A 13,238-nucleotide genomic window follows, 5' to 3' on the forward strand; every position below is an offset into this window, starting at 1 on the left:
GCTCTTCTTTGAAATAGTACCGTGGGATCTTTTGCACCCACCTGAGAGGGAAGACAGGGCCTTGGTTTAATGTCTCATCTGAAAGATAGCACCTCCCATACCGAACTGGAAGTGTCAGCCTAGATTTTGTGCTCAAGTAGGTCCACGATACAGTCCCATACCACTTCATTGTTGTACAGATGACCTAGGTGCTTTGTCTGTAAGGTTAAGAATGAGGAAGATGTCCAGTGGGCTTCATGTAGCTGCATCTGAAGCTTATTTTAATTTGGATTCTCCAGATGGTACATTTTATGAAAGCACTGTAAATTATGGGTACATTCGCATATTTTGAAGTCATTGTACACCTAGATGTATATTCCCGTGCTTTATGAAATCGCTGCGCAGCCTGCTCGCACGGTACTTGTCGGCAGAACGTATCGTCTCATCCAGGCTTCTTGCACTAGAAGCGATACGGCGGTCTGAGGCAGCTTGTTTGGCTCAGGGGTTTTGTTGAGGTTGAACAGTGGGATGGAGCCCTGCATTCTGGTGGTTGTTTGGATTCGACGCCTCATTGACAGTGGGTGGGTTGCTATGCTGAAGGGATAGTTTGTATTAAGTGGGTATCCATGAATGAGCCTGGTAATTCCCTTCTGAAGACTCTTGTATTGGAATGTTTTCCCCTCTAGGGTTGGAAGGGGAAATTTTGGCATCAGTGCAGGAAGCAATTGAGTAAAGCTTTTATGAAATCGGAAATGTTGGGAACATTCAGCAGGTAAGGCAGCATCAGTGGAGAGAAAGAGTTTATGTTTCAGGACGATGACCTTTCATCAGAACTGGAAGATGTTAGAGATGCATCCTCGGAGTGCACGGAGCATTCGTAACCAGATCAGGAAGTAGAATCAGAATGGATGGAAATAAGGGGCAGAAAACTGAGTATTTATAGGCTCCCTATCAGTAGCAATACCATTGGACAGAGTATTAATCATGAAATGATAGGAGCTTGTAACAGAGGTAATGCAGTAATCGTAACTTTAATCTTCATATAGACTGGACGAATCAAATTGGCAAAGGTAGTTTGGAGGATGAGTTCATAAAATGCATTCGAGACGGTTTCCCAGAGCAACATGTCATGGAACCAACCCGGGAACAGGCTATTTTAGATCTTGTATTATGTAATGACAGGGTTAATTAGTAATCTCACAGTAAGAGATCCTCTGGGGAAGACTGATCATAATATGATAGAATTTCACATTGAGTTTGAGAGTGATGCACTTAAGTTAGAAACTAGAGTCTTAAACTTAAATAAAGCCAATTACATAGGTATGAGGGGCAAGTTGGCTAAGGTAGATTGGGAAACCAAATTAAAGGATATGATGGTTGAAAAGCAATGGCAAACATTTAAAGAAATATTTCAACATTTTCAGTGACTATGCATTTCATTGAGAAATAAAAACTCCATGGGAAAAGTGATCCACCCATGGCTAACTAACATTATGGATAATGTTAGATTAAAAGAAGCCTATAATGTTGCCAAGAAGAGTACTAAGTCTGAGGATTGGGAGAATTTTAGAAACCAGCAAAAGACGAACAAAAAATTGATGAGAGAAAATAGAATATGAAAGTAAACTTGCAAGAAATATAAGTGGTGTTTGTAAGAGCTTCTACAAGTATGTAAAAAGGGAGAGTTGTAAAAGTAAATGTTGATCCCTTTTCGAGGCTAAGACAGGAGAAATTATAAGGGGAATCAGGAAATGGCAGATGCACTAAAATATTTTGTATCTGTCTTCACGGTCGAAGACACAAAAAAACATACCAGAAATAGGGGAACAAAGGGCCTCATGAGAGTGAGGAACTTAAAGTAATTACTATCAGTAGAGAAAAAGTAATTGAGAAACCAATGGGACTAAAAGCGAGTAAATCCCCTGGACCTGATGGCCGACATCTGAGTGTTCTAAAAGAGGTGGCTGCATTGTTAAATCTTCCAAAATTCCTTAGATTCTAGAATGGTCCCAGCAGATTCGAAGGTAGCAAATGTGACCCCGCTATTCAAGAAAGGAGGGAGAGAGAACACTGAACTGCAGGCTGGTCAGCCTGACATCAGTCGTCGGGAAAATGCTGGAATCCATTAAGGAAGTGGTAACAAGGCACCTAGAACGTCATAAAACCATGTTGACTCTGCTTAATCATATTATGAAAGGAAAATCTTGTTTGACAAATCTGTTGGCTTTTTGAGGATGTAACTAGCAGGTTAGCAGATAAAGGGGAACCAATGAATGTAGTATATTTGGATTTTCAAAAGGCATTCGATAAGGTGCCCCATAAGGTTGTTACCCCAACCCCATGAGCCCTTATCTTGTGTAGCAGAGATAGAGGATTGGTTAATGGACAGACAAGAGAGTAGGGATAAACGGGTAATTTTCAGATTGGCAGGCTGTAACTAATGGGGTGCTGCAAGGATCGGTGCTTGGGCCTCAACTATTTACAATCTACATTAATGACTTGGATGAAGGGACCAAGTGTAATGTATCCAAGTTTGCTGATGATACAAAGCTAGGTGGGAAAGTTAGCAGTGAGGAGGATACAGAATCTGCAAAGGGATATGGACAGGTTAAGTCAGTGGGCAAGTAGATAGCAGATGGAGTATAATGTGGGGAAATGTGAAATTATTCACTTTGGTAAGAAGAATAGAAAAACAGAATATTTTTTAAATGGTGAACTATTAAATATTGGTGTTCAGAGAGACTTGGGTGTCCTGTCACAATAAATACAGTTAACATGCAGGTACAGCAAGCAATTAGGAAATCAAATGGAATGGTGGCCTTTATTGAAAGGGGTTGGAGTACAAAAGTACGCAAGTCCTATTACAATTGTACAGGGCTTTGGTGAGACCTCACCTGGAGTACTGTGTACAGTTTTGGTCTTCTCAGCTAAGGAAGGATATACTTGCCTTAGAGGTGGTACAGTGAAGATTCACTAGATTAATTCCTGGGATGAGAGGTTGAGTCGAATGGGCCTATACTCTCCAGTTTAGAAGAATGAGGGATGATATGATTGAAACATATGAGATTGAGGGGACTTGACAGGGTAGATGCTGAGGTGGTTTCCCATGGCTGGAGAGTCTAGAACTAGAGGGCAAAGTTGCAGGATAAGGGGTTGGCCATTTAAGACTGAGGAGGAATTTCTTCACTCAGGGTTGTGAATCTTTGGAATTCTCTACCCCAGAGGGCTGTGGATGCTGAGTCTTTGAATATATTCAAGGCTGAGATAGACAGATTTCTGGACTCTAGGGGAATCAAAGGATATAGGGATCGGGCAGGAAAGTGGAATTGAGGTCGAAGATCAACCATGATCTGATTGAATGGTGGAGCAGGCTCAAGGGGCCATGTGGCCTACTCCTGCTCTTATTTCTTATGTTCTTAAGTCTAGCTTTGGTTTATACCAACAATGAGTTGATAGACGCAAAGCCAGCTTAAAATTGGCACTACTTCAGCACTCTAGCAACTTTCATAAAGTCAAACCACTGTTTTCTAGACCAATTCAATCTCTAAAGGCAACTGCAAAGGGAATGCTTGTGACTCAGTTTTATTCTTGTAACACAATAAAATGTTGTATGGCTGAAGTATTCTCAAATTGCCGAGGCTGCCATTTCAGTGCAGATTCCTGTTAAATGAGTGTTGCTGACAAGTGATGGAAGGGAGAGAAATGTGACACAATGTACTGGTCACGCAGCGAGTATTAAACCATGTTCCCGGATTTTTGCATTGATGGAATGGCAGATCGAGCAACTAAGATCTGGTCTTTTCATTACCCTTTCATGTGAAAGTGTATCTGTGGTTAGTGATTGCCAGCCCAGTTGTTGCTTTGAATTTCTTTTGATGTCAAAAACAGCTGAGAAAACCAGCCAGCTAAGTTACAAGAGGCCACAGACTTCCCCTGAGGCAGCACACCATACCCACCCTATTGTTTATACAGCAACACCAAAGTGGTTCATGTTTATTTTGGTCACGTTTTTTTTTAATCACCGGTTTCTCCCCCTCCCTCAGGTGCTCTCTGGGTGTGTGTAGTACTGAACCCTCATTGTAAGCAGGAGGAGAAAACTGCTTGGCTTGAGCTACTCAGGAAGTGGAACAACATGGATGTCTGCCCACAAGAAGATGGTAACTATGGCAATCATGTCAACGAAACCCCGAGTATCACTGCTGGTTTACAACACAACTCAAATCGAAACCAAGGTATTTAGCATGCTTTTCAGTTGGAACTTTCCGAAAACAAAATTGCCATAACATGTATGTTTGTCTCAGTTTCCTATCCACCCTTGTACAGGTCTTGTAACAATGTTAAGTGGAAAAACTGATGTTTGTGGCTTGTTTCAGTGTTATGAATGACAAGTTGCTCCCTCTCCCATTTTTGTTTCTCCATCCCTTGTCCGAGCAAAGGTCTTGCAGGGTGTTGTGAAGAGGATTGTGATGTGTTCCTGCCTCCAAGGCATTATTTATGGCCATGTTATAGTTCTACAGGTGCCAAATGCCTCTCAGTACCTCACGCCAGTGGCCATTCTTGGTGTTAGTCGGCTTATTTGACCGACAGGGCATTTGTTGCTTAGCTGGATGACGACGTGTTTTCCAGGAAGGGGTTGATTGATAACCATTAGGAACAAGAACCTTCATTCTCTCCGCCCCCTCCCTCCACCCCAAAGCCTGGCACATCTGAGCAATATTTGCTTCCAGACTGATCAGTTAGTTAATAAGTAAAGTATCTTATTTTCATGCCAGTCAGTGAAGACCTATCACTTGCTAGAGTCTTGTCTGTTGAAGATGAGGTGAAAAAGCACTGACCTGGACAGTGTGACTCTCATTGCAGCAGTGTCCTTTCCTTTTCGTTTGTCCCAGTGCTCTAAATTATTTATATTTAAATAAAGTACTGACTCGACTTCCACAGAGTGCTTGAACCTGGTAGATAAGGTGGTCATTTGAGTTGGTCCTGAGTGTGTCTCGATGTACAGGGCAGCTTGCCTTCCCCTCTGCGGGCAACTGACTTATCTCCACTTGGCACTTTTTGGTGGCAGAAATTGGAGATCTGAAGAATTGACATGAACCCACCAAATTGGAACTTTCAGCATGCAACACTCCCCGGCCCCACATTAACCTCCTCATTATAGAGAAGGTAGTGTGCTTCACACCAGCCAGATGACTCGTTATCAGGCATTTGATTATTAATAAAGCAAATGGGGTACTGTAATGCATTTGTAGGACATTGACTCACAAGTCAGAACACATAAAGCTGATAGCTGCTCCATTTAACTCCTACTTCTGAATTATGACGTGCATTTTTGGGCCTGTTTTAATTATATCTGTATTGGAGAGAGTTCAGGATGATTCTAGGCCTTTGGGGGTTAAATTTATGAAGGTAGCCTCAATTGACAACTTGAATTAGGTGATGAAAAGACTGAGGGATGACATGTTATTGGACATAAAAATGAGGTTTAAGCAAATTTTTAAAAACTTGGGACGGTGAACACAGAGGAGATGAGTATCAAATTCACAAGCCTTTCAAGATTCATTTCCCTGCAGAACTGTGCAGCTGTGGAGCAGGCTTCCAGAGTAGTTGATTTGGAGCCAGCTGACCCCTTTTGAAAGGGAACTGGATGTACATCTGTTAAGAAGTGGGATTGAGGGTTATTGACTTTAAGGCAATAGGGGAAAGAACTTCATACCCCTTCAAAGTAGGAGATCAACAGGTTGGGGGGAGGGTGTGGGGGCAGGATGAGAAGTAGTCCATGATGCAATGTGGACTCTGGGCTAAATGGCCTTTTCTCACTCTGAACTTTACATTCCTGTGCAGCCATGATGTGAGGATTCAGTCTGCTTAGATTCTGAGGTTGGGTAATCTTTTCTGCACATTTCCTTTTGAAGCTTGTTTTGTGACGAACTTTTAGGGGTGGGGATACTGCCATTGCACTTTACATCGGAAAGTTCATAGCATCAAAGAAAGACTGCACTTTAAAAAAAATTTAGTCATCGGTGAGCTCTGTGTTTAAATATGATCTGTAGTTCAAGAAAATGTTTGAACTTTGCTACAACTTACACTTTCTCCTGGTTATAGTTTTAGGACTTCAAAGTAACTGGATTCAATGGCAGTAGATGGCTGAGATTGCTAAATATAGTAAAAATGCAGTTAGTTCTGCTCTGTCGAAACCTACTTGATTGATACCATAAAACTACTTCCAGTGAAGGTGGTTTGGTGACATGACAGGGCTGCTGCTGTTCCAAATTTGCACCCTCCCACCTCAACTGCATGGCAGGTTTGCGGCACTGGAAATACAACACGTCAAGGGCAGGTCGGTACAGGCCAGCTCCCTGAAAGCTGCATGGCTGGCATGTGCAGGCACACTGAGACTTGGCTTGTCATGGCTGCAACAGACTGGAGCCTTGTGCCCCAGCAGCAGCCCATGTCTGATGGGCACTGCCAGCATCAGTAGCTCACAGGGCTAGGGAATGAGACCACCTTAAGGAATGGAAAAGTGACATCATGCTGAGTGCTGCAACAGTTGATAAGGGGACAGAATAATAGTTATTGTAGTTGCATATGTGAGTCGTGGCAGGGCACATGGCACCTACCAAACCGCACATGAAAAATTTGTTGTAAGCATTCCATTTAGGAACAACTGGTTCCTGGTTGGAGAGAAATTTGATGAACTGACTCAAACTCCCTAGAAACCTGTTCACAGAGCAGCATTTAAAAATCTGAGATCAGTCTGTACATCATCTACTACCCCACCCCCCCAAAACCCTTGGTGAGCAAATGGGGTGATAGGTAATCCCCAAAAAGCAACAAGAAACTAGTTTTATTTTCTTAAACTTTCTCCCTTGTCTTGAAGGTGCATACCCTGGAGTGCTGCCATTCTTCCACTGTGAGCCTAGGCAGCGAGCACTGCTATTTTTACACTCTGGATGAGGGCAGCTGTAGCCACTGTGCTGGTGCTGATGCTGTTGGTTATTGGACTGTGGCAAACAATACAGTTGAGTGCGAACCTGTTCCAGGCCAGCTTCCACGCACAAAAGGAATCAGTGGACAGTTATCAGAAGTCCAAATCATGGGTTGCTTTTTTTTTTTCACCCCTGAGATCTGGAAGGGCAATGAGGTCAATTGTAGGAGTCCAACCGTTGCCCCATCTGATAATTCGGAACAGACTCTGATCGAAGCTGGAATATTCAAGGGGAAGCTAGATGTGAGCGAGAAAGGGATAGAAGGATATGTTGATGGGGTGAGTTGGGAGGAGGCTCTTGTGGAGCATAAATACCGGCATAGACCAGTTGGGTGGAATGGCCTGTTTCTGTGCTGTAAAATTCTCTAATTCCAGACTGTGTGGCTTCGTGCTACGTTGGGTGGGCCCTTTAGGAGGGGGAGAGGTGAAGAGAGACCAAGTGAAGTTTTATTTTTCAAATAAAAACCCAATGTTTGATTTTTGCATAGATGTGGTCAGAATTTAGAATGGCAGATCTTCAAAAGCCTATTATGGTGTTGTCTATGGAGTTGATTGCAGTTGCCCTGTGTGGTTGTATTGTGCATTGAGTGGTGGAGATAATGCACTAAATTACAGAACAGTGAAACAAATATTTTTCATTCCTAGCAGGAACACGGAGAACTGTTTTTGTGCGTGCAATAGAAGCCTGTGGCCTAGACTGGAAAGACTGTCACCTTCGAAAAATCATCAGTTGTGACAACTATACAAACCAGTGGAGGGATGGAGACCGATCACTGTTCGACTCCCAGGGACGGCCCCTTTGGCTTGGTGGGTAGAAAATCGTTGCAGGATATCAGTATAGAGAACTGTACAGAATCACATTTCCCTCATCACCAGTGGCACAGTAACACATTGTGTCAAGTGCTACTTGGGACTTTCCAATGTCAGAATTGTACCAGAAAGATTGTCAGCATCCATCCATACCTGCACTTCACCCAGCAAATAATTTTAACACTGGGGTCAAATAACTAGGGTTTATTTGTCACAGCTAGAAAGTTTCAAGAATACCGAAAACTTGTCGTACCATGCTAAAGGAAATTAATTTCCCAGTAGAATGTCTGTTACCCTTCTATTTAAAAAAAATATTATTGGTATGGATGATGTTGGTGTTCCTGGTAACTTGTGTATCATGGGGCAGTCTCATGAATCTTGAGTACTTGTTCATATCGATAACCTTTAGTGCACATTGTAAGCTACTAAATCTTATTAGATACTCAAGCTGCCATTTTAATATGGGCTGAGGCATGTACAGCAAAAGTGAAGCGTTTTGTTTGCCAAAAAAAAAGCATTGAATTTAATGTAAAGTTACTGTGTGTGGTTTTGTTTCCTGGCTACTTTACGTTTTTTTTCTTTCCCGCCCCCGGCTCCCCGGATTCTCCTCACATGAGCAGAGTGTCACGGCTAATGCCTCTTGCTCGGATGCCAGGAAATACATATTAGCAGCCCGATGAACTCCCTGCCTACCCTCCCCACCTCATCACGGGGAAGGAAGTGCCTGGCCACTGCAGCTCATTGTGCCCAAAGCGGAGTTTAATGGAGTGCAAGAGGGGGGAGGGTTTAACCTGCCTCCCACTCTGATGGTGCCGTGCTTCATCTCAATTGGGTACAGTCATTGCCCCTTTTTTAAAATATATTTTGGTTCTGTTTATATAAGCATGATGAGAACAGACGTTTTGGCTATGGGAGACATTCCAGATCCCAGCTGTCTTCTGTATCCGGAAGTAAGTGGCTGTGGGAAGCTTCCATTGCTTTACTAAAACTTATTTAATTTACTTTTTCATGTCAAATGTTTCAAGATGCAGCATCTTGCTTTCCTTGTTCCCCTTCTCCCCCCACCCCCTCAACCCTTGTACAAACATACTCTGAAATGTGACTAGAAAACTGGCTTTTGTAAAAGTAAATTTTAGCAGCCAATTTCCAATGGCAAGTAGACTTTTAAAAATTGATTTTATTCCCACTGCTGAAAATCTCTAATTTTACAGAGCATGTACCAACTGCTTGTGCCAGAGTGGATGCATTGAGATCACATGGGTACCCCAGGGAAGCTCTTCGTTTGGCCGTTGCAATCGTCAATACTCTCCGATTGCAGAAAAGGCGTCAATTGGAAACTTACAAGCAGCAAAAGAAAGGTAAGGGCCGCATGCTACTTGGAGGGGAGGGAGCGACAGTGGACTCGAGTGGCAAATATCTCGCCGGGATGGTGGAAAAATTATCATGTAGAGTTTCTTCTTTTAGATCTTGGTGACTTTTGAACTAACGCCAACCTACATAGTGGGGGAAAAGTTTCTAGTTTCACAATTGGCAGTTCACCAAACCCACGTGTGCTAGGTTCCTGGTGGTCCCAACTCTTCAAATTTTTCTTGAAGGAAGATGATGGCTTTGGGGAAAGGCTGAACTGTTAAAGCTGTTGATTGTATATAAAATACTTTGAGGTGTGTGAGAGATGTGATAAGAAGCTGTATAAGTGGAAATAGACTGTAAATAGAAGTTTTCTCTTTTTAAACCCAATATCTCTCTATCTGGGGGTTAGAGTTCTATGAATGAGGTTTGGGAATGTAGTATACCTTTAACAAACATTAGGGACTGGTCACGAGGTTGCGTATCAAGAATGAGGATGTATATTAACGCCTCCCCTTATTTTTCAGAATTGTTACAAAAAGGTGCAACGACCATTGCAAATCAGGAAGGTTGGGTAGGACATCCTCTGGATCCTATTGGGTGTTTGTGCAGAACCTTGCTAGAAGCTTGTAAAATGGAGGACGAGAGCTCTGCGTTATTCACTGGTAAATGCTCCAATCTTTTCAAAGAATCTGCTTACAGGTGGCTTCAGTTCCTAGTCTGTGCAGTTACCTGCTTTATAGCCAAGGCAGCAATTGTGATGCCACAATTGGCCCTGGCTCTGGGACAAGTTGGAGGAAACTGATTGATGTTCCTGCTCATGATGGAGCTATGCTGGAAAGTGTGCATCAGTGGACATTGGGAAAGGACAGCCCTGGGTCTCCACAGTTGAATAGCCAGCCAGCATTATTCCACCAGGCTCCTGCATGGAGGTTGACCACCTCGGTAAGGTCCTAGGAGGCTTGCTGGGACTAATCAAATTATACCCAATAAGAGATGGAAGGGGAAATTGGCCAGAAATAAATGTTGCTGTTAAGGAAAATAGCTGTTACACTGGTAGAGAAGTTGCAGCATTTTTATTAAGGCTATCAAAGACCTACAGAATGAAAGATGAGTGGCACTGTATCACATATCAGAATTAAATTGAATGAAGTTTTGAGTTAAGATTATCCAAGTCTTATTTTGATACACGCTATACAATGATGTCAAATCATTTGATCAAGCTGATTCATGATATCAGCGCTATCATGTCAACTGGTGTCACTGGTTGAACATTAATAAACCAAAAGCTAAATTACAAATGGCACTCACCCCAGCATATAAAAAATCTAATGAATGATAACAGTACAGAACATCATTCTAATGAATATTGGATTGCTTTATTGGGGTGGGGGCCACATGGTCACAACTGTAGCAAGTATACCAGATTTTACAATAATGGTGCCTTTGGGAATGATCCAGTGTAATCCAATCCTGCTTACTCTTCCAATAACCATTCCATTCACCAAAAGCAATTTAGTATTGTGCTGGTGAGGATTTTCTGTTGCAGTTCTGTGTGTACTTATTAATTTGTAATGGAAATGATTTTGGAACATGTACTGTTTTTTTTGTCATCTTCTATAATTTGATGTGCTAAAATAGCCAAAGTCTTGTAACCAAGCTGTTTTCCACCCCCCTTCAATCTTTCTATTGTACAGAGGAAAAAGTGCTTGTAACAGCAGCTGATTAGAATTCACTTAATGGGGGAGTGCAATGGGCATAAATGAAGTATTGATTCTCAAGTGGAGCTGACCTGTTGTGACATATTTCTTATTGAAAACCCAGATAAGCCAACACAGTGTAATTGATGCTTACACTGTGCTTTAAATTTTCAGTAGGGAAAGTCCAAAACAGCTTCTGTTAACTCAGTTGATGCTCTTTGATACGTAGAATCGAAGTGTTAAATCCCTAAACTTGTCTCAAGCAATGAATCATTCTCTGGGCCACTGATTAATGGTGACTGAACGAGTTGGTGTGTTTTTTTTTGCTCCAGGATTTTTACCAGTGTTGGGATTCCATTCCATCCATTTTTGTGTGAAAACCACAATCATCTGACAGTTATCAATGCTTGTGTTCTTTCATTTCTCCTCTTTGCTTTCTCCCTCCAACAATATATATTTTCTGATTTTAAAACTTCCTGCCTGTAAATAGATCAGGTAATTGGATGTTTTCTTTATTTTCAGATTCAATAAATGATATTCGGAAGCCAGTCTATCAGCACTTTCCAGTTCCTGGCAGCAGCAACACAGGGGAGTCCTACTATGCCCTGGCACTTGAGGTGGCACTATTAGGATTAGGGCAGCAGAGGTTAATGCCAGAAGGACTCTATGCTCAGGACAAGGTCTGTCGGAATGAAGAACAGCTTATATCGATGCTATCGCAAATGGAATTTGATGAGCGGCTCGTTCAGGTTTTGCGTAAGCAGGCAGTCTTGTTACTGGAAGGTAAAGATGGCTTTTTTTTAAAAAAGAAAACGCTTTTTTTTTTTGTTTGCTCTCCCTCCATTGCCCTTTTACTGAAGGTTTTGATTCCTCGCTAAAGTAGTTTCCAGAGTATTATCCTTCACTATCTCATCTAGTCTGTTCTGTGTGTATGAGCCCTAGGCTATGCGAACAGGCTGTTTGACTGCTGATATGGGGGGGTGGGGGGGTGTAGAGAGAGGAGGGATTGGCACTGCAGCCAAGGCTGGCCTTGCTCGATGCGTGCACCCCTGCATTTCCAGTAGCGGCCTGTGAATGGTGATCTAGTGTAGGACCCCGGCCTCTCTTCCATCTCCCTAACCTAGGGACATTGAGGCCATTATTACTGCAGTGACTGAGAGCAATCTCGGCACAGGTGGGAGAATTGAAACAGGGACCCTTCTGCTCCGAGCTGCTCATTGCCTGAAACAGCTGAGCTGCGGGTATTACTAGTTTAAAAAGCTGTATTGGCTTGTACAAAATCTCCTCTTCCCACATGCCTACAATTGGATTGTTTTTTGTGGCCTAAAAGTCCTAATCGCTTTAGGGGGTTGGAGATGATTTTCAGATTTTGTTTCTCTCCCTAAATTGGCTGTGGCTTTTTATCTCTTTTTTGCTTCTCCCAGGAGAGGTTGTTGGGAATCATGATGCTAAAGGCATCATGACTGAGGGGCAGGCTCACTGGACCAGCCTGTCTTTTCCTTGCCGCCATTTCTGTGTTTTTGTATAGTCATAAGCATTCAAAATTGAGCACGGCCTTTGATTTAATGTTTCTCTCAAGTCTTTTGCTCTAACAGTCATTGAAACTCATGTGGCTAGAAACATATATTTTCTCAACCTGGAACAGTTAGTCAATGTTGAACAAATACATCTTCAACACTGAAGAATTAACTCCCCCTGTTGGAAAGAAACAACTTGTCCTTATCAGATCAAATTTTTTTTGTACCTCCTTGTCGCAAAACATTTTGAAAATAGTTAATTTCAGGAACCATTTCATGGGTATTATTTTTCAGAATCCTACCTGTAACTATGTCTAGTTCAAACTTGAAGCAGCTTGTGTAGTTTGCTGGAAGTCCAGCATTAGTAACTTGTTTTGCACACTGCTGTCCAGGTTGGAGATTTAGACCACAGGAGTATAGCATCACCAACTCGGAAAGGAGGGTTATAATCGTGTGTGCGCAACACGGATCAATGTTGCAGGAGGAACGGAGTCTCTGATTGATCTCAAAATTTCCATTGCACAACAAAAAACCCACTGAAGTTAACCTTTATTTGCTAACCACACTGACATTCGCGCAGTGCAGAAAGCGTGGTTGTTTGGCGAGATAAAGGTTAAACTACAGTTTGAACACACACACTCCTGTTTCATGATGTGACCCAATTTATTTAGATTACTTGGGATTAACGTCAGTTTGCGAGACATAAATATAATCATGGTCTGACCTCTACCCTATTTTTGTATGTCTATGTGTGGTAGTGTGCTCACTACATGCTGGTCTACATTTTATAAAGTTCTCTTCAGAAAAAGAGTCACTCAATGTGGTAACTGGTGACTGCGCCTTCGTTCTCTAAACTCTGCATTGCAGGAGTTATAAGGCAGGACCTGTGTTGTTTTAGTT

The 13,238-nt window shown here is 42.3% G+C and overlaps 1 protein-coding gene across 1 annotated transcript in view; it reads left to right on the plus strand.

Moving 5' to 3' along the window:
- LOC137304472 (zinc finger SWIM domain-containing protein 5-like) overlaps nt 1–13,238 on the plus strand; it is a 71,829-nt gene that overhangs the window by 48,034 nt on the left and 10,557 nt on the right. The window contains exons 6-10 of the mRNA XM_067973078.1: nt 4,023–4,211; nt 7,610–7,771; nt 8,986–9,132; nt 9,649–9,786; nt 11,344–11,604. Coding sequence (XP_067829179.1) covers nt 4,023–4,211; nt 7,610–7,771; nt 8,986–9,132; nt 9,649–9,786; nt 11,344–11,604 — 897 coding nt within the window. The remainder of the gene's footprint in view (nt 1–4,022; nt 4,212–7,609; nt 7,772–8,985; nt 9,133–9,648; nt 9,787–11,343; nt 11,605–13,238) is intronic.

This window comes from Heptranchias perlo, chromosome 37, assembly GCF_035084215.1.
Source record: "Heptranchias perlo isolate sHepPer1 chromosome 37, sHepPer1.hap1, whole genome shotgun sequence".
In the NCBI taxonomy this organism is placed as follows: domain Eukaryota; kingdom Metazoa; phylum Chordata; class Chondrichthyes; order Hexanchiformes; family Hexanchidae; genus Heptranchias; species Heptranchias perlo.